The sequence below is a fragment of the Entelurus aequoreus genome, linkage group LG14 (genome assembly GCF_033978785.1).
Source record: "Entelurus aequoreus isolate RoL-2023_Sb linkage group LG14, RoL_Eaeq_v1.1, whole genome shotgun sequence".
NCBI lineage: Eukaryota > Metazoa > Chordata > Actinopteri > Syngnathiformes > Syngnathidae > Entelurus > Entelurus aequoreus.
This window is the reverse complement of record NC_084744.1, coordinates 27293010-27319258: the sequence shown is the minus strand read 5'-3', so window position 1 is coordinate 27319258 and position 26249 is coordinate 27293010. Positions and strand designations below refer to the sequence as shown.

Sequence of the window (26249 nt, the reverse complement as noted above, 5' to 3'; positions counted from 1 at the left end):
AGCAATTGGGCCGCCATCTTGAAGTGGTGATGAGGAGCCTAAACTGACAGTTGACAGGTAGAAAACAAACAGCCTTTTCCTGCTCAAATGAGCGGACTGTTGAAAATAGGACTCGGGAGAGTACTTTTCACAAGTAAGATTTAACATTAACGTACTATTGGTTGTATTTTGTGAAAATAATATTACCACAGAGTTGAGAAGGAGCAAATATCTTCAATAGTACGGAAATCGTAGCCGCTAACAAATTAATTACATTTAAAAATGTCATACTTGAATAACATAAAGTCCATATTGTGTGTGTGTGTGTAAACATTGTAATTTAAGGGAAGAATGTACAAACCCTGTTTCCATATGAGTTGGGAAATTGTGTTAGATGTAAATATAAACGGAATACAATGATTTGCAAATCATTTTCAACCCATATTCAGTTGAATATGCTACAAAGACAATATATTTGATGTTCAAACTGATAAACATTTTTTTTTTGCAAATAATCACAGATAGACAAGACAACATTCACACACTAGGGACCATTTAGTGTTGCCAATCAACATATCCCCAGGTGTATGTCTTAAATTTAGATTAGTTTATCACAAACAATGAATATTATTAACACACACAAAAGTACCAAAGAGTTTAGGACTGGCGTCGATTCCAAAGTATCGGAATTTGTACCGTATCAATTGAAATGTAAACGGTACTCATCTCTACCAGCAAGTGTTGTTGTATTGGAAACTAATTTACAAACGCAACTTCATCACACACAATACTCCACTATGGAATTTGTGTTATATTAAAATGAGAAACAAATCCATCTTTGTACAGCAATGGTTTGAAAAAGGCATTTGGTCGCTGATGCACTTATTGACTGATAAAAGGATTTTATTATTTGAAGATTTCATTAAGTAAGACCTGAAAATAAAGATAATTACAATCACAACACAATCATCATATTACATAGGAGAGTAATAAAGATACTTACTAAAATGGACTATAGAGACCCAACAAATAATTCATAAAGTCACACATTTTAAAATTGTACAAAAGACAACTGTTCATATGAGGTATAAAGAGTAAATAATAATATGCTTCCTGAAGTGGTCCAGAAGATGTTTCAGATGTGAACCAGTACATATGTATATCATATAAAGGTGCTAAACTATGGGATTATTAACAAACATAAATAAAAATGTCACACTTCAATATTTCAAACACCTATAAAAAACACTGTTATGAATAAGTCTAAAATTGTATTATGAATATATATATACACATAAAATGTATATTGTATGTAAAATATGTCTTGTACTGTTTACTCTCACCTTTTCAGTCAAATTGTTTAATTTTTAATAAAAGTACACAATGTTGCATATTAATACATGTACTTGACTGAAAAAAGCACTAATATAAAACATCTAATGTGTTCTAATGCATGTTACTGGTACTTATTAGAGAATCTTTCACCACACACACTGCAACTCAACACTTTCTCTCCTGGGTTTGTGCTCATGTGTGCTACAAGGTTTGATCGGTCACAAAAGCTTCTGTTGCAGATTGAACAGGAATGTGATTTTTCAAATATGTGTGTTCTTGTGTCTTTTCAAATTCTGACTTTGTGTAAAACCTTTACCACAGATTGAACACGAAAAGGGTTTTTCACCAGTGTGCGTTCTCATGTGTACTTTCAAATATTGACTTTCTGTAAAACCTTTACCACAGATTGAACAGGAAAAAGGTTTTTCACCAGTGTGTGTTCTCATGTGCACTTTCAATTTGTTACTTAGAACAAAACCCTTACTACAGATTAAACAGATAAAAGATTTTTCTCCAGTGTGTATTGTTCTGTGTTTTTCCAAACATGAACTTTGTGCAAAACCTTTACCACAGATTGAACAGATAAAAGGTTTTTCACCAGTGTGTGTTCTCATGTGTACTTTCAAATTACAACTTTCTACAAAACCTTTACCACAGATTGAACATATAAAAGATTTTTCTCCAGTGTGTAATAATGTGTGTTTTTTCAAACTGTGACTTTGTGTAAAACCTTTACCACATATTGAACATATAAAAGGTTTTTCTCCAGTGTGTATTCTCATGTGTCTTTTCAGATAACAAGGTAGTTTAAAGGTTTTGTCACAGTGAGAACATTTCAAGTGAGTGTTGTCAGTGTGACATGTCTTATCATCTTTAGAGTCTTCATCATCAGTTTCAGGAGAGTGTGACGTTGTGTCCTCACTATCTGATAGTGGAGCTAAGAGCTTGTCTGCTTGTGATCCTCCACAGTGGTCTCCATCAGCTTCTGTTGTCATGTGTTGTGTTGAGCTGCTGCTTGGAGGCTCCGCCTCTCTCTTCTCCTCACTTTCACCTTTGACCTCATCATCTTCACTCTTCACAGGGACACCAGTCACTGGGAACTCCACCAGTCCTTCAAGATGCTCTCCCTCCTGACTGACACTGTGTTCCTCCTCTTCCTCTTTAATGTGGGGCGTCAGTGAGTCTTCCTCTTCCTTTTTACAGGGAAGGATCTGTGTCAAAGAGGAAAAGGATACGCCTGAAGGTCCGTGGCGCCTGGTCTTCCTCTTTGATGGATCCTCCTTCACCATCCTGAAGCTACACTCCTGTTTTTCAGGCAGAAGTTGCTCTTCACAGACGTCTGCAGGACACAAAATGACAAACATGCTTGAGAAATGTCCAGATTTGCTCAGTCACATGAGGCATTCAGTAAGTTTACATGTACTTAAAATTACAATTTATTATATGAATTGGCCTGAATTCTCAGTAGGGGACAAACACACTGCTCTTTACAACATTACAGTAAAAAAAGACCACTTTTTACAAGGGATGGGCAATATGGCCTAAAATCTATATTGCGATAAATTCCCTTCCACCTGAGTGCAGCTGGGATAGGCTCCAGCGCTCCCTGTGATTTTAATGTCAGTTACTGATGGTCACAACTTACAAGGCCTTCACTAACAAATTGAAAATATGGCTGCCAGCACTAAAAGATGAGCCTGTTTTGATGATAAATGTTATGTTGTGATGTTGTATTTAGTTTTCTATTATATCGTATATGTATTGTGTGCTTTTTTTTCTTTTCCTTTTCTTTGAAATTGTAATTTTACTGACTTTTTTACATAATGGCCAGGGGACTACAGATGAAAACAAGCCTTCTGGCTAATTCTGGCTTTTTTAACCATGTGTAGTTATGTTTTTAATGAAATTGCATTGTCAACTTTGAAATAAACTCATCTTAATCTTAATAAACTTGGAGAAAAGATTAGGTTGTTTACAGTGTAAATCTGTATTCAGTATTGTTGTCTCTGCTATGACGCCATCTAGTGGTCGAGTTTGCTCACTGCGAGTGCTGTGAGTTGAAAGTGTATTTCCTTTTGCTTCGTGCCTTGAACATGAAGTATGGTTTCTTTGTTTATCTCACCAAGCAACGTTTGTAAGTGTAACTGGGGATTTCCACTGGATGTGGAACAGACTAGTTCCGTTTTTGGATTTCAAGTCAATGTGTCAGTTTCCACAGCTTTGCTTCTATATTTAGTGGTCGACACAACAAGGCGGTTAAACTAAGCTAAAATCTGCTCGTGTGGGACAGGAAGTCATGCATAAACACAAAATAAATGATCCGGTTTACTTTCGAAGTAAAATATTTTGTTTAAGGCGGATGGTATTCTATACTTTGAAAAGTCCTAACGGACATGAAGTCAACTTGTCAAAGATTTTCAGGCCTAATTTCACCTCCTTGACACAAATGGACGAACACCTGCTGATGCTAAAAGGCGGAAAAAATAAAAAGAATCATATAACAGGCATATGCCGGGCAGCTATAGGGGGCCTGTACTTGAGCGTTGTATTAAAATCACTAGTTCCATCTCCAACATTAAAGTGAGTGTCGCCAACACTACTGCACACAGGAAAACGTGTGGAGGAGAATTGCAAGTAGCCGAAACAAAGATTGTGAATGAGTGACAAAAAAGAGGCTCACTTTGTTCATGTAAGTCTACTGTCAATTAAACATGCTCAGGTGCGGAGAGCAATGCACAGAGACCTCTTAGTCCAGTTTAAAATCCACAGACCAAGAAGGAAACACACAGACAATATATTGATGGCGGCAAGAATTAAGTTATTAGGTTTATTTTCATTTACCATATTTTTCGGACTATAAGGCACACTTAAAATAATTTCATTTTCTCAAAAATCGACAGTTCGCCGAATGTACGGAATAATTCTGGTTGTGCTTACCGACCTCGAAGCAATTTTATTTGGTACATGGTGTATTGATAAGTGTGTCCAGTAGATGGTAGTCACACGTAAGAGATACGTGTAGACTGCATTATGACGCCATTTAACAACACCAAAACTTTAAATGTTCCATTGAAAATAAAGAACATTGCACACGGCACTCAAAAATCTGTCAAAATGTTTTCGTAAGACTTTGAAGCCGCACCACTTGATGGATTGTCGGCTCATTACGACTACCCTAGTCAGATATACAAGTAATACTATGGTCTGTGTATAAAGACCGCAAAATGGCACCCATTAGCAGACATATTATCTGGTGTTTTGTTTCACAATATTATGCAAAACCAACTTTTCTTCCCTTCTGGTACCTGCTGATGTGTATTTGAGATCTGCATAAGTCCTGAAAATTTGCACTGTAGTCCGTGCTGATTCCGTAGTCGATAAGCTTCTTCTTTTCCTCTATCTTCTTGTTATGGGACATTCATCCTCCACTGTTGCCATTTCTAATATAAAGTAGTGTGAAGTTCTTACTTATATCTGTCAGTAAACTCGCCATGAAAGCGCTAAAAACTACCCGTGTAGTGAGTTTACATTATTCACCCAAAGAACTTTGGTTATTAGAATTCCGGTCGGACAGTTTTTCACGGAACACATTTCCGGCGTTGTTGTTGCACTAGTGAGCCACGGATGAGGGGATGCTGCTCATTGTTGATTGAAGTAAAGTCTGAATGTCATTAAAACATTTAGCTTCATCTTTTGACACTTCTTCCACTCCCGTCCTTGCACGCTACATCGCTACAACAAAGATGACGGGGAGAAGACGCTGTCGAAGGTCCATCCATCCATCCATCCATCCATCCATCCATCCATCCATCCATCCATCCATCCATCTTCAACCGCTTATCCGGAATCGGGTCGCGGGGACAACAACTCCAGCAGAGACCCCCAGACTTCCCTCTGCAGAGCAACATTAGCAACTTCCTCCTCGGGGATCCTGAAACGATGTCGCCGTCGAAGGTGAGCCAAGTAAATAAGACCGCCCACAAAACGGCACATCCTGAAGCGACTGTCAGAAAGCGGCTTAAAGATGATATGTAAAACATAGTCTATGCAACATTTTGACCAAATAACCACCATCACATGTTATGTAGACCACAAGGAAGTACGCTATATTGCCAAAAGTATTTGGCCACCCATCCAAATGATGAGAATCAGGTGTCCTAATCACTTGGCCCGGTGTATAAAATCAAGCATGGAGACTGTTTCTACAAACATTTGTGAAAGAATGGGCCGCTCTCAGGGATTTCCAGCGTGGAACTGTCATAGGATGCCACCTGTGCAACAAATCCAGTCGTGAAATTTCTTTGCTCCTAAATATTGCAAAGTCAACTTTAATATAAGAAAAGTGAAGAGTTGGGAACAACAGCAACTCAGCCACCAAGTCGTAGGCCACGTAAACTGACAGAGAGGGGTCAGCGGATGCTGAAGCGCATAGTGCGAAGACTTTCTGCACAGTCAGTTGCTACAGAGTGCCAAACTTCATGTGACCTTCCAATTAGTCCACGTGCCGTACACAGAGAGCTTCATGGAATGGGTTTCCATGGCCGAGCAGCTGCATCTAAGCCATACATCACCAAGTCCAATGCAAAGCGTGGGATGCAGTGGTGTAAAGCACGTCGCCACTGGACTCTAGAGCAGTGGAGACGCCTTCTCTGGACTGATGAGTCCCGCTTTTCCATCTGGCAATCTGATGGACCAGTCTGGGCTTGGAAGTTGCCAGGAGAACGCTACATTTCGGACTGCATTGTGCCGAGTGTGAAATTTGGTGGGGGAGGAATTATGGTGTGGGGTTGGTTTTTCAGGAGTTGGGCTTGACCCCTTAGTACCAGTGAAAGGAACTTTAATTGCTCCATGGACCCCGTGCTGTTTTTCTTGCTAATTAATTATTCCTTCATTTGTTACCAGATTCGCACCTTCTTTCTCTCGTAATACCAATGGCACTGCACCGCTAGCACCACAGCTAATGTTACCCATGCTGCGACCTCTCTGCTCCGCGAGGGCGTATGACGTTGCACGCATGTGACGTATGTAAGAAGGTGCGCTTGTTTTATGTCTCTGTGAGAAGGAGAGACAAGAAATAGTGAGAAGAGCCTGTAGTGTAAAAGCAACTGCGTGAGAACGTATACTCAAATATCACGATATAGTCTTTTCTATATCGCACAGAGACAAACCCGCGATATATCGAGTATATTCGATATATCGAGTATATTCGATATGTCGCCCAGCCCTACTTCAGGAGATCGTATTTAATGCCTTTTAATACAATTTAAGGTAATAATTTAGGCAAAGTCCATTCAATGACCTTTAATGCTTTTTTATGACCCACAGTAACCATGCTAAAGCTCTTAAAATTAAACAAATGTGGACCGATTGATACAAAAATCGACAGTAACAACACCAAGTATAATATCAGTATAAGGTTTTTGAGTATAAGGTTTTTGTATTATATATATATTGTTGAGTTTGTTATTGTTTACAAACTCAGGAAATAAGGAAGACATTATGGGCATAAAACAAATGATTTAATTCACAGCCATATTTAAATATTCAATTGATATTCTAACACCACGATCCTGTGTTTTTGTCTGATTATGATTGCGAACAAAAATTGTATTATTCAATTATCTTGAAAAATGTTAATATCAGTGCGGAGGGGGGCATGGCCTGCGGGCCTGCCGCGGAAACGGGGTGTGCAAGGACCGGCCTCGAAGACAGCGACAGGTGAGTGGATGGCCCAGGTCGGCCTTGTTATCTAATCACCTGTCGCCTTTATTAGCAGCAGCCGGTACGAGACATGGGGTTGGAGTTGGAGGTGCTGATGAGCGGACGCAGGAGGAAAATACATTGTGCTGGAAAGCAGAAGCCTATTGATATTTATGAAAATAAAACAGTGAATTCCGGGCTCTCCTGGCAGTGTGTGGTGGGCCGAAGAACCCACTTGAGGGCAACCTCTACAATCAGTATCCGCATTGATATGACCGATGCTGCCCCTGTAACTACTTGGTACTGGATCGATACCTACATTTGTAGTATCACCCAAAACTAAAGTATCAAACAACAAAACATGTGATTATCACATTTTAACAGAAGTGTAGATAGAAACATGTTACATTAGAAAGTTCCTAAATAAATAATACTGTAAATGGAATTATTGAGACATTTCTAGGATGCATTTACGATTTTTACTAGATTTTGATGGAATTTAATACATTCTAAAGCCAGCGTGGCTTGGTCGGTAGGGCGGCCGTGTCAGCAACTCGACGGTTCCAGGTTCGATCCTAGTCACTGCTGTTGTGTCCTTGGGCAAGGTACTTTAGCCACCTGCTCCCAGTGCCACCCACACTGGTTTAAATGTAACTTAGATTATGGGTTTCACTATGTAAAACGCTCTGAGTCACTAAAAAAAAGCGCTAAATAAATATACTTCACTTCACTTAAAAGGAAACCACAGTATTATTTATTTTGCCTATCCAGAACACAGATTTTTTTTAGTATGCATTCTAAACAGTAAATAAATGCGATCAAAAGTCTGCTTACAAAAGAGGCTATTAGAGTCGCTCTATTTTGCCTACAAAGAACTTAAAAAGCATCCAAACACCTCCATTAAGTTTTTATGTACATGCAGTAGGTATATATGTCATTTAGTAACAGGCACATTTAAAAAAATATGTAATATTTAGGTATTTTTGCTTATTAGCGCATTAATTTAAAAAACGCATTATACCATTCGCTTTTTTTTTTAACATCACTGAATATTACACACTGCAGACTTCCTGAGAGCCATTAAACATAATTAAACATCACTTACTTACTGTAAAAGCTCTGCTTTCACTGACGCAGACTGATGGAATCTTGTTACATTCCCGTTTAGATGAAGAATGACTCATAATCGTCGCACGGTAAAGGGGGGTGAAGCTAAGCGTTTTTTCGTGTCGTTCGCCATTGCCGGGTCTAAATTGGCTGTGAAACGGTACCAACTTGTCAGAGTATGTCCTCATCAGTGTTGGGTTAGTTACTGAAAACCAGTAACTAGTTACAGTTACTACTTACTTTGTTTCAAAAGTAACTCAGTTACTAACTCAGTTACTTACACCAAAAAGTAACATGTTACTGTGAAAAGTAACTATTTAGTTACTTTTTTTTAAGGCTCCATTAATGCCCTTTTAGCCTTCATTTCAGTACTGTTATTGCAACTTGACATACATTTGCATCACTGAACTCTGCTAAGCAATGTGCTCTACTACAACACACAAAGACAAAGATATGTTTCAAAGGGCCAATTTATTTTGGGCCAGAACAAATTGACAAAAGTATTTTAAATAGCTGCAACATAACATAGATAAGTAACAAACGGCATAACAACATAGCTGTAAACCTGGCTTCACCCAAGGAAGGCACACATGACATACACAAAGCCTAACCAGGCATTTTTTTCTCTCAAAGAATTGTGAAATAAAATCATGTCTTCAGAAGATCAACACTGTACTGAAGCCCAGAACACTCTACGCATTTCCCCAGTTTTAGCTTAGAGATAAGGAAAGATTGGCCAGGCCCACTAGGATCCCTCTTTATGTTTGTGAACTTTATAGTCTATACATTTAGAGTGATGTGATAATTAAACACTCTCAAAGTCTAGAATGAAAGAGCAACAGTATATAAGAGAATTGACAGAGTGTGTACCTTCAGTGATGAATGATGAGCAGAGGCAGAGTTTGGAGTGTTTTCTTTAGCTCGCTTTCCATGTTTATGTCCTCACTGTTCAGGCACGTGAAAATGTTTTCCGTGTCATTTGCTGTTTGACGCCGCTATCATGCTAATTAGCTGCCTGAAAGCGGGTGACTCCACTGTAGAAATGGCTTGCATGTCTTCTAGCACATACGCTGCAATGGCTCTATCAATGTTGTCCTGGCTAGCAGTGCCTCCATTAAAATACTTCGGTGGAGGTGGTGGTGGAGGTGAAGTGGCATTGGAGTCGGTGTCTCTCTTTACTAGCTTCGTCGAAGAATGTTGCTTTTGTAGCTGTTTCAGCAGATTTGAATTGCTGTTTTGGGCAGTAGACGGGATCTTTGATTTAAGACACAACTTACATTTAACTAAAATGTTATTTTCTTTGTGCTCGACAAAAGAAAAGTAGTGAGAATATGTTGCCATGTTAAGAAACTCGATTGCGGCTCCGCCAAAGTGTGTGTGACTGCACAAGGGTGTGTGTGACTGCACAGGGTGTGTGTGACGCGTCTAGTGCTGTAGAACTAGAGAGATGTCTGTAGATAGTGCATGTTGCGTTCTGCTTGCTACTCTCTGCTTACAGCTACCGCCGCCAGCTAGCCCCCCTCGGGGGGTGAAAAGAGGAGCTGATTTCGTAAGTCTCCTCCTGCTGGTACAAAGCCTCTCCACCACCAAGACTCCTTCCGTGCCTCCTCGTGGCCACACACGGATAAGTGTCTTTGCAGACACCGAACTAAACTGAAGGGGATCTCGGAGCAGCAGTGGGCCCCGGAGATGTGGCGTATAGACCCACCATTGTGTGAAACACGCCCTGGCGCCTGTGAACCCTGCCCCAACTACGGGTAAATAGCCCCATTGCCTTGTGGGTCAGCTCACCTAAATTGAGGACAGGCCTAGAAAAGGTGGCCTAAAAATTGCCCATTCAATCTCGCCTGCATAGGATACCGCACCTGCGGTCGAAATAAAAATAGAAAATCATGCAACTTGAAACTGGCAACATGGAATGTAAGGACTCTCCTGGACTCGTACGGCAGATCTGACAAAGATTGTAGCACAGCAGCTAAATGAACACTTAGTGTCCAACAATCTCCGTGAACCTTTTCAATCCGGTTTCAGGGCAAATCACTCTACGGAGACAGCCCTCGCAAAAATGACTAATGATCTATTGCTAACGATGGATTCTGATGCGTCATCTATGTTGCTGCTTGTTGATCTTAGCGCTGCTTTCGATACCGTCGTTCATAATATTTTATTAGAGCGTATCAAAACACGTATTGGTATGTCAGACTTAGCCTTGTCTTGGTTTAGCTCTTATCTTACTGACAGGATGCAGTGCGTTTCCCATAACAATGTGACCTCGGACTATGTTAAGGTGTGGAGTCCCCAAGGGTTCGGTTCTTGGCCCTGCACTCTATAATATGTACATGCTGCCGCTAGGCGACATCATACGCAAATACGGTGTTATCTTTCACTGTTATGCTGATGACACCCAACTCTACATGCCCCTAAAGCTGACCAACACGCCGGATTGTAGTCAGCTGGAAGCGTGTCTTAATGAAATCAAACAATGGATGTCCGCTAACTTTTTGCAACTAAACGCCAAGAAAACGGAAATGCTGATTATCGGTCCTGCTAGACACCGACATCTATTTAATAACACCACCTTAACATTTGACAACCAAACAATTACACAAGGCGACTCGGTAAAGAATCTGGGTATTATCTTCCACCCAACTCTCTCGTTTGAGTCATACATTAAGAGTGTTACTAAAACGGCCTTCTTTCATCTCCGTAATATTGCTAAAATTAATTCAATTTTGTCCACTAGCAACGCTGAGATCATTATTCATGCGTTCGTTACGTCTCGTCTCGATTACTGTAATGTATTATTTTCGGGTCTCCCTATGTCTAGCATTAAAAGATTACAGTTGGTACAAAATGCGGCTGCTAGACTTTTGACAAGAACAAGAAAGTTCGATCATATTACGCCTATACTGGCTCACCTGCACTGGCTTCCTGTGCACTTAAGATGTGACTTTAAGGTTTTACTACTTACGTATAAAATACTACACGGTCCAGCCTATCTTGCCGATTGTATTGTACCATATGTCCCGGCAAGAAATCTGCGTTCAAAGAACTCCGGCAAAAAAAGTCTGCGGGCTATAGAGCGTTTTCTATTGGGGCTCCAGTACTATGGAATGCCCTCCCGGTAACAGTTAGAGATGCTACCTCAGTAGAAGTCCCATCTTAAAACTAATTTGTATACTCTAGCCTTTAAATAGACCCCCTTTTCAGATCAGTTGATCTGCCGTTTTTTTTCTTTTCTCCTCTGCCCCCCTCTCCCTTGTGGAGGGGGTGGGGGGACACAGGTCCGGTGGCCATGGATGAAGTGCTGGCTGTCCAGAGTCGGGACCCGGGGTGGACCGCTCGCCTGTGCATCGGTTGGGGACATCTCTGCGCTGCTGACCCGTCTCTGCTCGGGATGGTCTCCTGCTGGCCCCACTATGGACTGGACTCTCACTATTATGTTAGATCCACTATGGACTAGACTCTCACTATTATGTTAGATCCAATATGGCTGGACTTTTACAATATTATGTCAGACCCACTCGATGTCCATTGCATTCGGTGTCCCCTAGAGGGGGTGGGGGGGGGTTCACCCACATATGCGGTCCTCTCCAAGGTTTCTCATAGTCATTCGACGTCCCACTGGGTTGAGTTTTTCCTTGCCCTTATCTGGGCTCTGTACCGCGGATGTCGTTGTGGCTTGTGCAGCCCTTTGAGACACTTGTGATTTAGGGCTATATAAAAAAATATTGATTGATTGAAAAGATGGCGCCAACTGTTTTAATGACATTCAGACTTTAATTAAATCAATTGCAATCGTGTGCGCAATATATATTATTGATTAATTATTTTTGGTTTTTGTTGTTTTACTTTTGTAGCTGTATGTAGAAATGGCACTGCTGGGGTGGCAGCTGGTTGCATCAGCTTTGCTCTTTTAATGTCCTTTGTGTTCTTTGATGTTTCCCCTTACACACATGTTTATGTGTGCTATGTCTATGAAGGTTTTTTCCCCCTTGGCCTCACTTTGGACCCCCTCCCCAGGGGCCCAGTCTTAGACGGAATATTTTATTTTTATATTACTCACCTAGTTTCTTGTAGGTAAAACATGTGTGCTTGTCTTATATAGAGATAGTAAATGATTACAACACTTTAAAAAGTGCAGTTCCCCTTAACATTAGAACATAGAACAAACATGTAACAAGAACATGAATGAGGTTATTTTGTCCTACTAACTATCTTGTATAAAGTGATGAGACTAGAATTGAAGTTTAACAATTTTTTGTACAAATGGACTGGGATATGTAACTCATCTTTACGGGTAGTTAAATTCGACAGAACACCGCACCCTTGACTAACACCCTCCCCCCTCCACATCCCACCTCCCCGGATTGTAAATAATCAAATGTAAATAATCAAATGTGTATACTTGTTCTTATGCTTTCTGAACGCACTATGTTCACTGCTCGCTGTACATATCCTACCAATTCAGACCTACACTGTTTCAATGTCCATTTCTCTGATGATGCAAATGTTGATGACTGAAGTGCTGATATCAACCAAACCTAACCTCCCCGCCCCCAAATAAATAATGTAAATAAACCAATGTATATACTCTGATGATTATCTTGTGTGATGACTGTATTATGCTGATAGTATATATTTAAACCATTAATTGATTAACGTGGACCCCGATTTAAAAAAGTGGAAAAACGTATTCGGGTGTTACCATTTAGTGGTCAATTGTACGGAATATGTACTGTACTGTGCAATCTACTAATAAAAGTTTAAATCAATCAAAACCGACAACCACGTGGTGGCAAGACCACGTTGCAAGTAACAGACGGAATGCATCATCCTCACAAGAAACCCAAATTCTTATACACAATATATTGAAGAATAGTGTTAGTAATCAAATATAAAGTTAGTAAAGATGTGAGAGTAAGAAGTAAACAAACCTGGTCTGTGTAACACAACTTGATGATGTTTCTTATAATAAACATCCAGTAGTTGATGTTGTCGCTCCTTCTCCTCTTTTGTTGGACAAAGTTCCTCCTCGTACTTTGCTATCGTTCTTTCGCACATTTTCACACAATCACAACACTTTACACTCACATTAGTTCCCTACTTAGCGATGTGTTGATAACTTCTGTGTCTTCTGTTAGCAGCTAACAAGCTAAGCTAACTAGCAAGCTAAGCTAACTAACAAGCAAAGATAGCAGGAGAAGCGGCACGGTGCTTCTAGCGCATCGAGACGACTTTATCCTTAAATAAAGAATCAATGATGTATACGACGTAAATATTGCAAACTGGATAAGAAATAATAAGACTGACTTATTAGCGTCTTCCTCACGTCTTTCTCCGTCGATGTGCTTTCACGACAGTTAGCACACTTGACGTTACAAGGAAGTACTGCTCTCTTCTGCTGTCTTCCGTTTAACCCGGAAGCTGGGAATGACGTCACAGCCGAGTGGACGAAAATAAATCACAGCTATTGCTTGCGATTTACAGAGCATATTGTTGTGATTGGCTATAGAAGTATTATAGACTCATCTGGATAATAACTGGACGTAGAAAACTCTTATTTCTCAGTTTAACCCGGGAGCTCTTTATTTATTTTACCTCTTGGTCGAACACCGGTTTTCTCTACTTCCGGTTCCTGAAGCACAATACATCCTGTTACAGCAGTAAGGATACAGACTTTCACAATAAAGGTTTAAGCAGTAAACATTACACATATATATAATAAGGGTTCTAGATAGGCACCGTCAGCATACGACAATTCTTTTGCACTGTATCATAGCTACATGAATGACGTTTGCATTAAAATCGCGTGAAAATCAGTCAAGTATTGAGAAAGTGATCCTGTCACGAGATGGAGATGTTGACCGGTGTAAGATGGCGGCCCTCCGGCTCCTCAGTGCCAATAGACAGTAGCGGTCGATGCGGCATCTCTATATAAGACATTGCCTGCTGTCACTGTTACCATGCTTTTCTTTTCTGTAATATTTATTTGAATAACAATGTGATATAAAAGACTGTCTTGTTTTTCAAAAATAAATTCAAAGTATATCAAACAAACCTTTAATTCATATTTGTGAACCTTGAAACCTCCGAATTCGGGATATTGAGGGGGTGGGTGGGGGCGGGGTTAAGGGGGAGGAGTATATTTATAGCTAGAATTTACTGAAATTAAAGTATTTCTTATATTTATACATACTATATATATACACTACCGTTCAAAAGTTTGGGGTCACATTGAAATGTCCTTATTTTTGAAGGAAAAGCACTGTACTTTTCAATGAGGATAACTTTAAACTAGTCTTAACTTTAAAGAAATACACTCTATACATTGCTAATGTGGTAAATGACTATTCTAACTGCAAATGTCTGGTTTTCGGTGCAATATCTACATAGGTGTATAGAGGCCCATTTCACTCCAGTGTTCTAATGGTACAATGTGTTTGCTCATTGGCTCAGAAGGCTAATTGATGATTAGAAAACCCTTGTGCAATCATGTTCACACATCTGAAAACAGTTTAGCTTGTTACAGAGGCTACAAAACTGACCTTCCTTTGAGCAGATTGAGTTTCTGGAGCATCACATTTGTGGGGTCAATTAAGCACTCAAAATGGCCAGAAAAAGAGAACTCTCATCTGAAACTCGACAGTCTATTCTTGTTCTTAGAAATGAAGGCTATTCCACAAAATTGTTTGGGTGACCCCAAACTTTTGAACGGTAGTGTATATATATATATATATATATATATATATATATATATATATATATATATATATATATATATATATATATATATATATATATATATATATATATATATATATATATATATATATATATATATATATATATATATATAGTACAGTAATGAAAACACAGTTGTTCTACTAACTGTACTGTACTTGCTGCTTACTTACAAAAAACAACAACACTTACCTTTCACTATTTGAGTAGCTTTTGTTCTGCCTTTTGAGTACTGACGAGCGATCTCTGAATCCGGGAACATATCCTTCACGGATTTGTTGAAAACATCCGCAAATGTCTAGCATTAAAAGATTACAGTTGGTACAAAATGCGGCTGCTAGACTTTTGACAAGAACAAGAAAGTTTGATCATATTACGCCTATACTGGCTCACCTGCACTGGCTTCCTGTGCACTTAAGGTGTGAGTTTAAGGTTTTACTACTTACGTATAAAATACTACACGGTCTAGCTCCATCCTATCTTGCTGACAGTATTGTACCATATGTCCCGGCAAGAAATCTGCGTTCAAAGAACTCCGGTTTATTAGTGATTCCAAGAGCCCCAAAAAAAGTCTGCGGGCTACAGAGCGTTTTCTGTTCGGGCTCCAGTACTCTGGAATGCCCTCCCGGTAACAGTTAGAGATGCTACCTCAGTAGAAGCATTTAAGTCCCATCTTAAAACTCATTTGTATACTCTAGCCTTTAAATAGACCCCCCTTTTTAGACCAGTTGTACTGCCGTTTTCTTTTCTCCTCTGCCCCCTCGCTGGGTTATTCCGGTTCCGGTGACCATGGATGAGGTGCTAGCTGTCCAGAGCTGAGACCCGGGGTGGACCGTTCGCCTGTGCATCGGTTGGGGACGTCTCTGCGCTACTGACCTGTCTCCGCTCGGGATGGTCTCCTGCTGGCCCCACTATGGACTGGACTCTCACTGTTATGTTGGATCCACTAGGGACTGTACTTAGAGGGGGGGTTATCCACATATGCGGTCCCCTCCAAGGTTTCTCATTGTCATTCACATCGACGTCCCTTGTGTGGGCTCTGTGCCGAGGATGTCGTTGTGGCTTGTGCAGCCCTTTGAGACTTTTGTGATTTAGGGCTATATAAATAAACATTGATTGATTGATTGATTGTCGTTGCTTGCAAGGTGGCCCATAATACTGCGTTGCCGCGGCAATGCCGCCGCCTTGTGCTTCTCTGACCGTTCATGAGTGATTATATCCATTCTGTCTATCCTTCCAGTCACGTCCGTTGTGTCCTTGAGCAAGACACTTCACCCTTGCTCCTGATGGTTCTGGTTAGCGCCGTGCATGGCAGCTCCCGCCATCAGTGTGTGTGAATGTGTGAATGTGTGTGTGTGAATGGTTGAATGTGGAAAATAGTGTCAAAGCGCTTTGAGTTCCTTAAAGAAAGGTAGAAAAGCGCTATACAAGTACGACCCATTTACCATTTACCGTGTTATGGGTTATAGATAAACCTATGGATAATGGAGACATATATAGTAGTCTCCTTTTCAGGTGAGAGGACGCTAAAGGCAGTGCCTTTAAGGCACGCCCCCAATATTGTTTGTCCGGCTGAAAATTTGGGATATTACAACTTGCCGTAGTTTTGAAGCAATGCATGATGGGAATCCGGCTGTTGCGTGTCAGTGTATTAACGTGCCGGCTGGAATAAACACATGCTGAGAAATAGCTTAGTGCCTGCCTACTTTATGGGTTATAGATAAACCTATGGATAACGGAGACATATAATAGTCTCCTTTTCAGGTGAGAAACGACGCTAAAGGCAGTGCCTTTAAGGCAGACCCCCAATATAGTTGTCCGGCTGGAAATCGGGAGATTTTCGGGAGAATGGTTGTCCCGGGAGATTTTCGGGAGAGGCACTGAAAGTCGGGAGTTTCCCGGAAAATTTGGGAGGGTTGGCAAGTATGTTTTAATGATGGGGTTCAGTAGCGCCCCCGTGCGACATTCATTGTAATGACAAGAGTGAAAGTGGTAGAAATTATATTTAAATATTATTATTATTATTATTATTACATTGTATTTTATTATTATTATATTTTATTTTATTATTATTATTATATTTATATATTATATTATTATAGTATTACTGCCTGATTTCTTTAAATCCACCCTTCCACATGTTTTTATTGTTGTTCCCTTTTATCCCTAGATAATCTATTTTTATACAAAACATTAATAAAACATTCAAATCGCACTCAGCATCAAGGGTTGGAATTGGGGGTTAAATCACCAAAAAATGATTCCCGGGCGCGGCTACGCTGCGGCCCACTGCTCCCCTCACCTCCCAGGGGGTGATCAAGGGGATGGGTCAAATGCAGAGGACAAATTTCACCACACCTAGTGTGTGTGTGACAATCATTGGTACTTTAACTTTTAACTTTTTTTAAATATCTCAGAACGTGATGTCGCAGGAGCTCTGTCATTAAAAAAAAAAGTCCAGGAAGTGACGTATGCGCATGCGTGAATCGATCGTGATGTGAATTTATATCATTTTTAAAAAGTGTGAAACATTTGCTCTCATACACAAAAGTCTCTTTCTTAAAGTGAAATCCAAATTCTCACATTGTGTTAATGATTTGAATTTATTAATTCAATCTTGGAAGAGTGTACAAAATAGAAAAAAAACTTACATTGTTATATTTATACACATAATTTAAGTGGTTTTAAATAAGCACATTTAAGCACAAGTTTATCATTTATTTATGTATATTTCATTTTAATCTTATTCGAATGGGCTCTCATATTTACTTTTACTTTCTTTAACAGGTTTTGTTTGTAGGAGGATTGGATTTAATGTGATGTGTTTTATATTGCTGAGTAAAATAATAAAAAAAAACATTGACTCATATTGTATTGAAAGTACCTTAATGTGTCTATACATTGTTTATGTATGTTTAATTGTTCAATAAAAAATAAAATAAATAGTCAGAAGTAGAACTGCTTTACAAACAAAGTCTAATATTAACATACATAATGTTGAAGTCATATTACATGACATTATATCAATATGTATATTAAATATCATTGGAATAGTTGGCAGGTAAACAAAATGCATTTGCCACACCTAATTGTATTATATCAATTATAATTCAACCCCACACATTACATGTATTCACACTTTGTGAAACTATTTTACACAAACTTAAATTAAATTATAATAATCATTATAATATAATAAGATGTAAAACAATGTGTGTTCTGGATCTAAATTAATTCATGGAAAATAAATTGTTAAACAATTTTTTTTTTAGTGAGGTAGCATCTTTTTTTACCTGAAAAAAAATCTACTTAAGTGTACGAATAAAGTCTTACTTATTACTTGTATTACATTTGAATTGAACCTTATTGAGCATGTTAACAAGATTGTGTAACACAAACAACAACAATATGTGACGTTGGAAAATGTGCAGAGTATGAAAAATGTCATTTTGAATTTGCGTACAGGATGTAGAATGACAATGATCTCGACCCACCATTAAAACAAACCGGAAGATTGGAGCATGTGGACGGGAGTTACGACTGTTGTCATTTTCCACCACAAGGGGGCGATGTTGGTGTCGATATCAATGACTAGTCATTATCATACCCCGACCTAAAGGCCTCATATCAGTTTGCAAAGAGATCCGATCATCTAAAGAGAAGTAAATTTGATGGTTGATGGTTCGCCGCCAGGCTCCGCCCACCACCAATGGGTACCAACAGGTACTGACCCATTATGCACGACAGGGTGTCAACATCATCATTTGTACCAACTCTGATTGCAATCTAAGTTTGTGGAGCCGAGTTATAAATGTTGAAAGTTCTGTTGCGAGCCATCAGGTCAAAGTTTGGTCAAAGTCCTGAGGAGGAGTTTGTTCAAGTACGACCCGTTTTTGGCTGAAACATGGTTGACAGAAACCAAAATGACCCACTTCCTTTTGACTTTCAAATATGGGTTCTTGAGACTTTTACGTTCCTCCTGTCATGATAGACGCCGCTGGTGATTTCCGTGGCGATACGTGAATCTGGGGCGAGGGGCAGAATTTTTCACATTTTAAAGAGTTCATATTTGATGTTTGACTTCGGGGCTCCTAAAGTATCTGATTTTTTGCTTGCACAATTTGGAGAGTTTTGGTGCCTAGTAAGGCCCTGAAAAATGTGATCCAAGAGGGAGAATAATAATTAACGTACCTTTTTGCTGCTCGGGCCTGAATAAACATTGAAGTCAAAGAGTTGATTTCAAGTCCTGCAGGTTCTCAGCAGCACACTTTGTTTGTCCAGCTGGTTCTTATAAGAGAACCTTTCCTCACACACACTGCAAATTCTATCACATCTTTAACATTCTACAATCCCCGTTTCCATATGAGTTGGGAAATTGTGTTAGATGTAAATATAAACGGAATACAAGGATTTGCAAATCCTTTTCAACCCATATTCAATTGAATGCACTACAAAGACAACATATTTGATGTTCAAACTCATAAACTTTATTTTTTTCTTGCAAATAATAATTAACTTAGAATTTCATGGCTGCAACACGTGCCAAAGTAGTTGGGAAAGGGCATGTTCACCACTGTGTTACATGGCCTTTCCTTTTAACAACACTCAGTAAACGTTTGGGAACTGAGGAGACACATTTTTGAAGCTTCTCAGGTGGAATTCTTTCCCTTTCTTGCTTGATGTACAGCTTAAGTTGTTCAACAGTCCGGGGGTCTCCCAGGTGCTATTTTAGGCTTCATAATGCCCCACACATTTTCAATGCGAGACAGGTCTGGACTACAGGCAGGCCAGTCTAGTACCCGCACTGTTTTACTATGAAGCCACGTTGATGTAACACGTGGCTTGGCATTGTCTTGCTGAAATAGGCAGGGGCGTCCATGGTAACGTTGCTTGGATGGCAACATACCGTATTTCCTTGAATAGCCGCCGGGGCGCTAATTAATTTAAAACCTCTTCTCACTCCTGCGTTTACCAAAACCATGCGGGATTGGCAAGCATGCGCTAATTATTTTAAAACCTCTTCTCACTCCGGCACTTACCTTATCATGAAAAGCACATTTAATAAAAAAAAAACTTTATTATGGTCTTACCTTTAGGTATAAATGAGTCCATGTGCAGCTCCTATAGAAGTCTTCCTTCTCTTTCTTCAGTTTTAAAAGTCTCTCTGTCTCGATGGAGATCTTCCTTTAAGTATTACCTCCTGCTTCGATTGAAAGTCCAGTTTAGAAAACTGTTTTATTTTAGATATGTAATCCTCCATGGTAAAAGTGCAAGCAAACAATGGCTGCTCACTCTTGCTGCGTGTTGTCTTCTTCTGCAGCACCGGTCTTCTGCAGTACCAGCAGTCGCAAGAAGGATCACTAGCGCCCTCTACCACCAGGAGGCGGAAGTCATTTAATGACTCATATTTGCCAAGCATGCGCTAATTATTTTGCGAAACGAGTTTGACCCGGCTGTAATTCTAGGCAGGCGACTACTATATTCCCGGCGGCAATTCAAGGAAATACGGTATGTTGCTCCAAAACCTGTATGTACCTTTCAGCATTAATGGCGCCTTCACAGATGTGTAAGTTACCCATGTCTTGGGCACTAATACACCCCCATACCATCACAGATACTGGCTTTTCAACTTTGCGCCTACAACAATCCGGATGGTTCTTTTCCACTTTGGTCCGGAGGACACGACGTCCACAGTTTCCAAAAACAATTTGAAATGTGGACTCGTCAGACCACAGAACACTCTTCCACTTTGTATCAGTCCATCTTAGATGAGCCCAGGCCCAGCGAAGCCGACGGCGTTTCTGGGTGTTGTTGATAAACGGTTTTCGCTTTGCATAGGAGAGATTTAACTTGCACTTACAGATGTAGCGACCAACTGTAATTACTGACAGTGGGTTTCTGAAGTGTTCCTGAGCCCATCTGGTGATATCCTTTACACACTGATGTCGCTTGTTGATGCAGTACAGCCTGAGGGATGGAAGGTCACAGGCTTAGCTGCTTACGTGCAGTGATTTCTCCAGATTCTCTGAACCCTTTGATGATATTACAGAGCGTAGATGGTGAAATCCCTAAATTCCTTGCAATAGCTGGTTGAGAAAGGTTTTTCTTAAACTGTTCAACAATTCGCTCACGCATTTGTTGACAAAGTGGTGACCCTCGTCCCATCCTTGTTTGTGAATGACTGAGCATTTCATGGAATCTACTTTTATACCCAATCATGGCACCCACCTGTTCCCAATTTGCCTTTTCACCTGTGGGATGTTCCAAATAAGTGTTTGATGAGCATTCCTCAACTTTATCAGTATTTATTGACACCTTTCCCAACTTCTTTGTCACGTGTTGCTGGCATCAAATTCAAAAGTTAATGATTATTTGCAACAAAAAAAAATGTTTATCAGTTTGAACATCAAATATGTTGTCTTTGTAGCATATTCAACTGAATATGGGTTGAAAATTATTTGCAAATCATTGTATTCCGTTTATATTTACATCTAACACAAATTCCCAACTCATATGGAAACAGGGTTTGTACATAAAAATCATTGTGTTGAAAGCCTCTGCATGAATTTAGATATAGAAACAAGTTGCAAGATTAGAATGTATGAATGGCTTTGATGTGTATATCTGGAGCTTTGTTTCAAAATAAAATATACAAATATTCTATTAACATGACAAGAGGGAAGAAGTTTCTACTTTAACTCAGTTACATGACTTCTTCACTACTCAGTGGCTTAGTGGTTAGAGTGTCCGCCCTAAGATCAGTAGGTGAGTTCAAACCCCGGCCGAGTCGTACCAAAGACTATACAAATGGGACTCATTAACTCCCTGCTTGGCTTGCAGCATCAAGGGTTGGAAGTGGGGGTTAAATCACCAAAATGATTCCCGGGCATGGCCACCGCTGCTGCTCACTGCTCTCCTCACCTCCCAGGGGGTGAACAAGGGGATGGGTCAAATGCAGAGAACACATTTCACCACACCTAGTGTGTGTGTGACAATCATTGGTACTTTAACTTGACTTTTTTTTCCGGGAAGTGAAAAAGGTGTTGGTCAACCAAGCCAAGATGTCTGTTGTGCAGCAACCCGTGAGCCAACTCTCTGAATACACAAAGGGCCTAGATCAGGGGTGTCAAACATATGGCCCACAGGCCGGATCAGGCCCTAGAACAGGTTTTATCCGGCCCGCGGGACGAGTTTGCTAAGTACAAAAATGAGTCGAAATTTTTGAATGAAAGAAACTGCTGTTCTAAATGTGTCCTCTAGATGTCGCAATAGCAATTCTTTGTGTCTTCGTAGATGAAGCTACATATGTAAAAAAAAACACATGATGTTGGCGCACCAGTCGGGGAAAATGAGCAAACTACATCAATAACATCCTGTAATTTGATTTTGATATTATTTTTTTCATCTTGATAGATTGAAAATTAACACCAATGAGTTGACTGATGAACATTATCACATCATTGATTCTGAAAGTGTAGAATACTATTAACCGCAACATGTAAGAGTAAAAAACTCCCAACAACATTATGATTTGTACATTTTCAAAATGTGTTTGTTCTATTTTTAAACCAAGAAAACAATATGCAGTTGTCTTTATTTTTAAATTATCTTGCCGTGATTTTACCAGTCCGGCCAACTTGGGAGTAGATTTTTCTCCATGTGGCCCCCTATCTAAAATTAGTTTGACACCCCTGGCCTAGATCTTCCTGCGAAAAGCTGATACGAGAAAAAAATCTAACTATGAAACGGAACAGATGTTTGAGTTTAGTTTGAGTTTGAGTTAAGTTTATTTCGAACATGCAAGCATACAACATGATACATCACAATTTCCAGTTTCTCTTTTCAACATGTTCGAAAAGGAGTAGGAAGAAGCAGAGCTTATTTAATCCTACCCCTTTTCTTTACATAACAGTTGCTAAAACTTTTTGTTCACTTCCTGTTCACAATTTATTCACAATAAACTCCATAACTAATCACAATAAAAATAAATAAATAAATAATAGTAAGAATTTAACAATAATAATTGGTGAAGTGAGTCATATTTCATATGATGAGATAAGTAAGATTACTTTAAGAATGAATGAATGGATGGATGAAATAAATTGAGAATGTTTGTCATGGTTCTTCTTCTTTGTATTTTGTAAACACTTTAAGTGTGAAGAGTTTCTTGAAGTGGATCATATTAGTACATTGTTTGATTGCTTTGCTTCATCCATTCCATAATTTAATTCCACATACTGATATACTGAAGGTCTTAAGTGTTGTACGTGCATACAAATGTTTTAAATTAAATGTTTCTCTAAAATTATATTTGTCCTCTTTTGTGGAGAAGAATTGTTGTACATTCTTGGCTAGCAGGTTATAGTTTGCTTTGTGTATCATTTTAGCTGTTTGCTAATTCACTATGTCGTGGAATTTCAGTATCTTTGATTCAATAAATAAAGGGTTTGTGTGTTGTCTATATCCAACATGATGTATTATTATAAATGATCTTTTTTGTAACACAGTTAATGAATGAAGTGTACTTTTGTAGTTATTTCCCATATTTCTACACAATAAGTCAGATATGTAACACTAGTGAGCAGTAGAGAATATGAAGTGATTTTTGGTCTAGAACATGTTTTGCTTTATTCATTATTGACGTGTTTCTTGCTACTTTATGTTGTATATTTTTTACGTGAGATTTCCAGTTCAATTTATCATCAATCATTATACCTAGAAATGTGGTTTCATTTACTCTTTCAATTTCTATTCCATCTATTTGTATTTGTGTTCGACTTTCTCTTCTACTGTTACCAAATAGCATTATTTTAGTTTTACTAAGATTCAACGATAGTCTGTTTTTGTCAAACCATCTTTTTAATGTGTTAATTTCTTCTGTTATTATTTGTATTATCTTCTGTGTGTTCTCTCCTGAACAAAACGCTGTTATATCATCCGCAAATAATACTAACTTTAAAGCTTTTGTAACTTTACAAATGTCATTTATATAGAGATTGAATAATTTTGGTCCTAGTATTGATCCCTGAGGTACACCACAGGATATATTTAGTGTTGTAGACGTGTGTTCGCCTAGCTTCACATATTGTTTCCTGTTCGTTAGATAACTTGTTATCCAGTTTAAGACCATCCCTCTGATGCCATATCGTTCTAGTTTTTTGATTAAAATATTGTGATTAATTGTGTCAAATGCTTTAGTTAGATCCATAAAAACCGCTGCCGCACAGTTTTTACTATCTATTGCATTGCTCATTTCTTCTGTCATTTCAATTAAAGCCATTGAAGTTGAAACATTAGCTCTGTATCCATATTGGTTCTCTTCGAATATTCTATTTTTATTTATGAAACTTTCTAATCTGTTATTGAACAGTTTTTCAATGATTTTAGAAAATTGTGGAAGTAGAGAAACAGGTCTATAATTTGTAAATTGATGTTTGTCTCCAGTCTTATAAATTGGTGCAACTTTAGCTATTTTCATTTTGTTTGGAAATGCACCTGTTTGAAATGATAGGTTACTAATATACATTAATGGTCCTGAGATCTCTTCAATAACCTTTTTTTATCGTTTCCATATCAATTCTGTTACAATCAGTTGAAGTCTTAGATTTACATTTTTTCACGATTGTAACTATTTCCTCCTGTGTCACATTACTGAGGAACATGGAGTTGGGATTTCGCTCTATGGTATCATTATAGTCCTCAATTGGAACTGGGTCTGGAATCCTTTCTTCCAATTTTGTTCCAATATTTACAAAACAATTATTGAAGCTTTCAACTACTTCCTTTAAGTTGTCATTTTTTTTATTTCCGTCTAAGAAGTATTGAGGGTAGTGCCTCTTAGTGACATTTTTATTAATGCTATTGAAGATGCCCCATGTTGCTCTCATATTATTTTTGTTCCTGTCCAATAATTCACTGTAATATTATTTTCTACATGATCGTAGTATGTCTGTTAACTTGTTTTTATACTTTTTGTACTTAATTTCTGCCTCTATACTTCTTTGTGCTATAAATTTTCTATATAGTGTATTCTTCTTCTTACAAGCATTTTTTAATCCTTTTGTCATCCATTGTTGATTATTCTTTCTCTGCTTATTACTGAGTTGTATACATTGGACAATGTTTGTCATAAAGTATTATGAACTTGTTTAAGAAATGTTCATATGCTTCATCAACCTCTTTTTCATTATACACATTGTCCCAATCTTGCTTTTGTAGCTCAATTTTGAAGGCAGTCATCCTCTTCTCTGTGCATAGTCTTCGAAATGTCCTTTTGTCTTCCATGTTCTTCTTGTAGTTTCCATCATATATTGTAAAAACTGGCAGATGATCACTAACGTCGCTTATAAGTAGACCACTTGTAGTGTTATTATCAAAATCATTGGTAAAAATATTATCAATAAGTGTGGCACAGTGTCCTGTGATTCTGCTAAAGATGTCTAAAGATACGTTGAGTCATATCAAGGATTATCCGTCGGTCGCGTTCCCAGACATGTGGAACTATCTTGAGTTCCAGACATCATTCTACGCATCCATGTAAACTAACAAGGACTAGGACCTGACAGCTGCCACCCGTGACTGCATATCCATTTAACTAACTAACTATTATTCAATCATCACCATATTTGATTTTTGTCCTGTTGTTGGTTAATAAAAGTCCACAAGTGGTCCACTTATAACCGAAGTTAGTTAACCGAAGTTAGTGATCATCTGCCAGTTTTCGCAATATTGTTAGAGTGTCCGCCCTGAGATCGGTAGGTTGGAGTTCAAATCCCAGCCGAGTCATACCAAAGACTATAAAAATGGGACCCACAACCTCCCTGCTTGGCACTCAGCAACAAAGGGTTGGAGTTGGGGGTTAAATCACCAAAATGATTCCCGGGCGCGGCGCCGCTGCTGCCCACTGCTCCCCAAGGGGATGGGACAAATGCAGAGGACAAATTTCACCACATCTAGTGTGTGTGTGACAATCATTGGTACTTTAATCTTTAATCTTTAATATAATGGAAACTACAAGAAGAAGAACATGGAAGACGAAAAGACATTTCGAAGACTATGCACAGAGAAGAGGATGATTGCTTTCAAAAAGGAGCTAGAAAAGCAAAATTGAGACAATGTGTACATTGAAAATGATGTTGATGAAGCAAATGGACATTTCTTAAACACGTTCATAATACTTTATGACAAACATTGTCCATGGAAACAACTCAGTAGAAATCAGAGAAATATAACAATCAACCATGGATGACAAAAGGATTTAAAAATGCTTGTAATAAGAAGAATACATTATATAGAAAATGTATAACACAAAGAACTACAGAGACAGAAAATAAGTACAACGTTTATAAAAACAAGCTAACTACCGTACTACGAATATGTAGAAA

At 38.8% G+C, this 26249-nt stretch overlaps 2 protein-coding genes across 2 annotated transcripts in view; both read right to left on the bottom strand.

The window, feature by feature from the left end:
* The window catches only part of LOC133664592 (oocyte zinc finger protein XlCOF6-like), a 225970-nt gene that overhangs the window by 102873 nt on the left and 96848 nt on the right, over nt 1-26249 (bottom strand). The window lies entirely within an intron of this gene.
* LOC133665327 (zinc finger protein 432-like) lies at nt 874-13517 on the bottom strand. Its single transcript, XM_062070600.1, has 2 exons — nt 13059-13517; nt 874-2653 (listed from the first exon to the last, which is right to left on the bottom strand). The coding sequence occupies exons 1-2, from the start codon at nt 13183-13185 to the stop codon at nt 1575-1577; spliced, it is 1206 nt and encodes a 401-aa protein (XP_061926584.1). The 5' UTR covers nt 13186-13517; the 3' UTR covers nt 874-1574.

Bases quoted from the DNA above. Each gene is read 5' to 3' on its own strand.
- LOC133665327 (XM_062070600.1), bottom strand. From the start codon at position 13,185: ATGTGCGAAAGAACGATAGCAAAGTACGAGGAGGAACTTTGTCCAACA. The intron at 2,654-13,058 runs GTTTGTTTACTT...TGTGTCCTGCAG, and splicing joins AGTTGTGTTACACAGACCAG to ACGTCTGTGAAGAGCAACTT.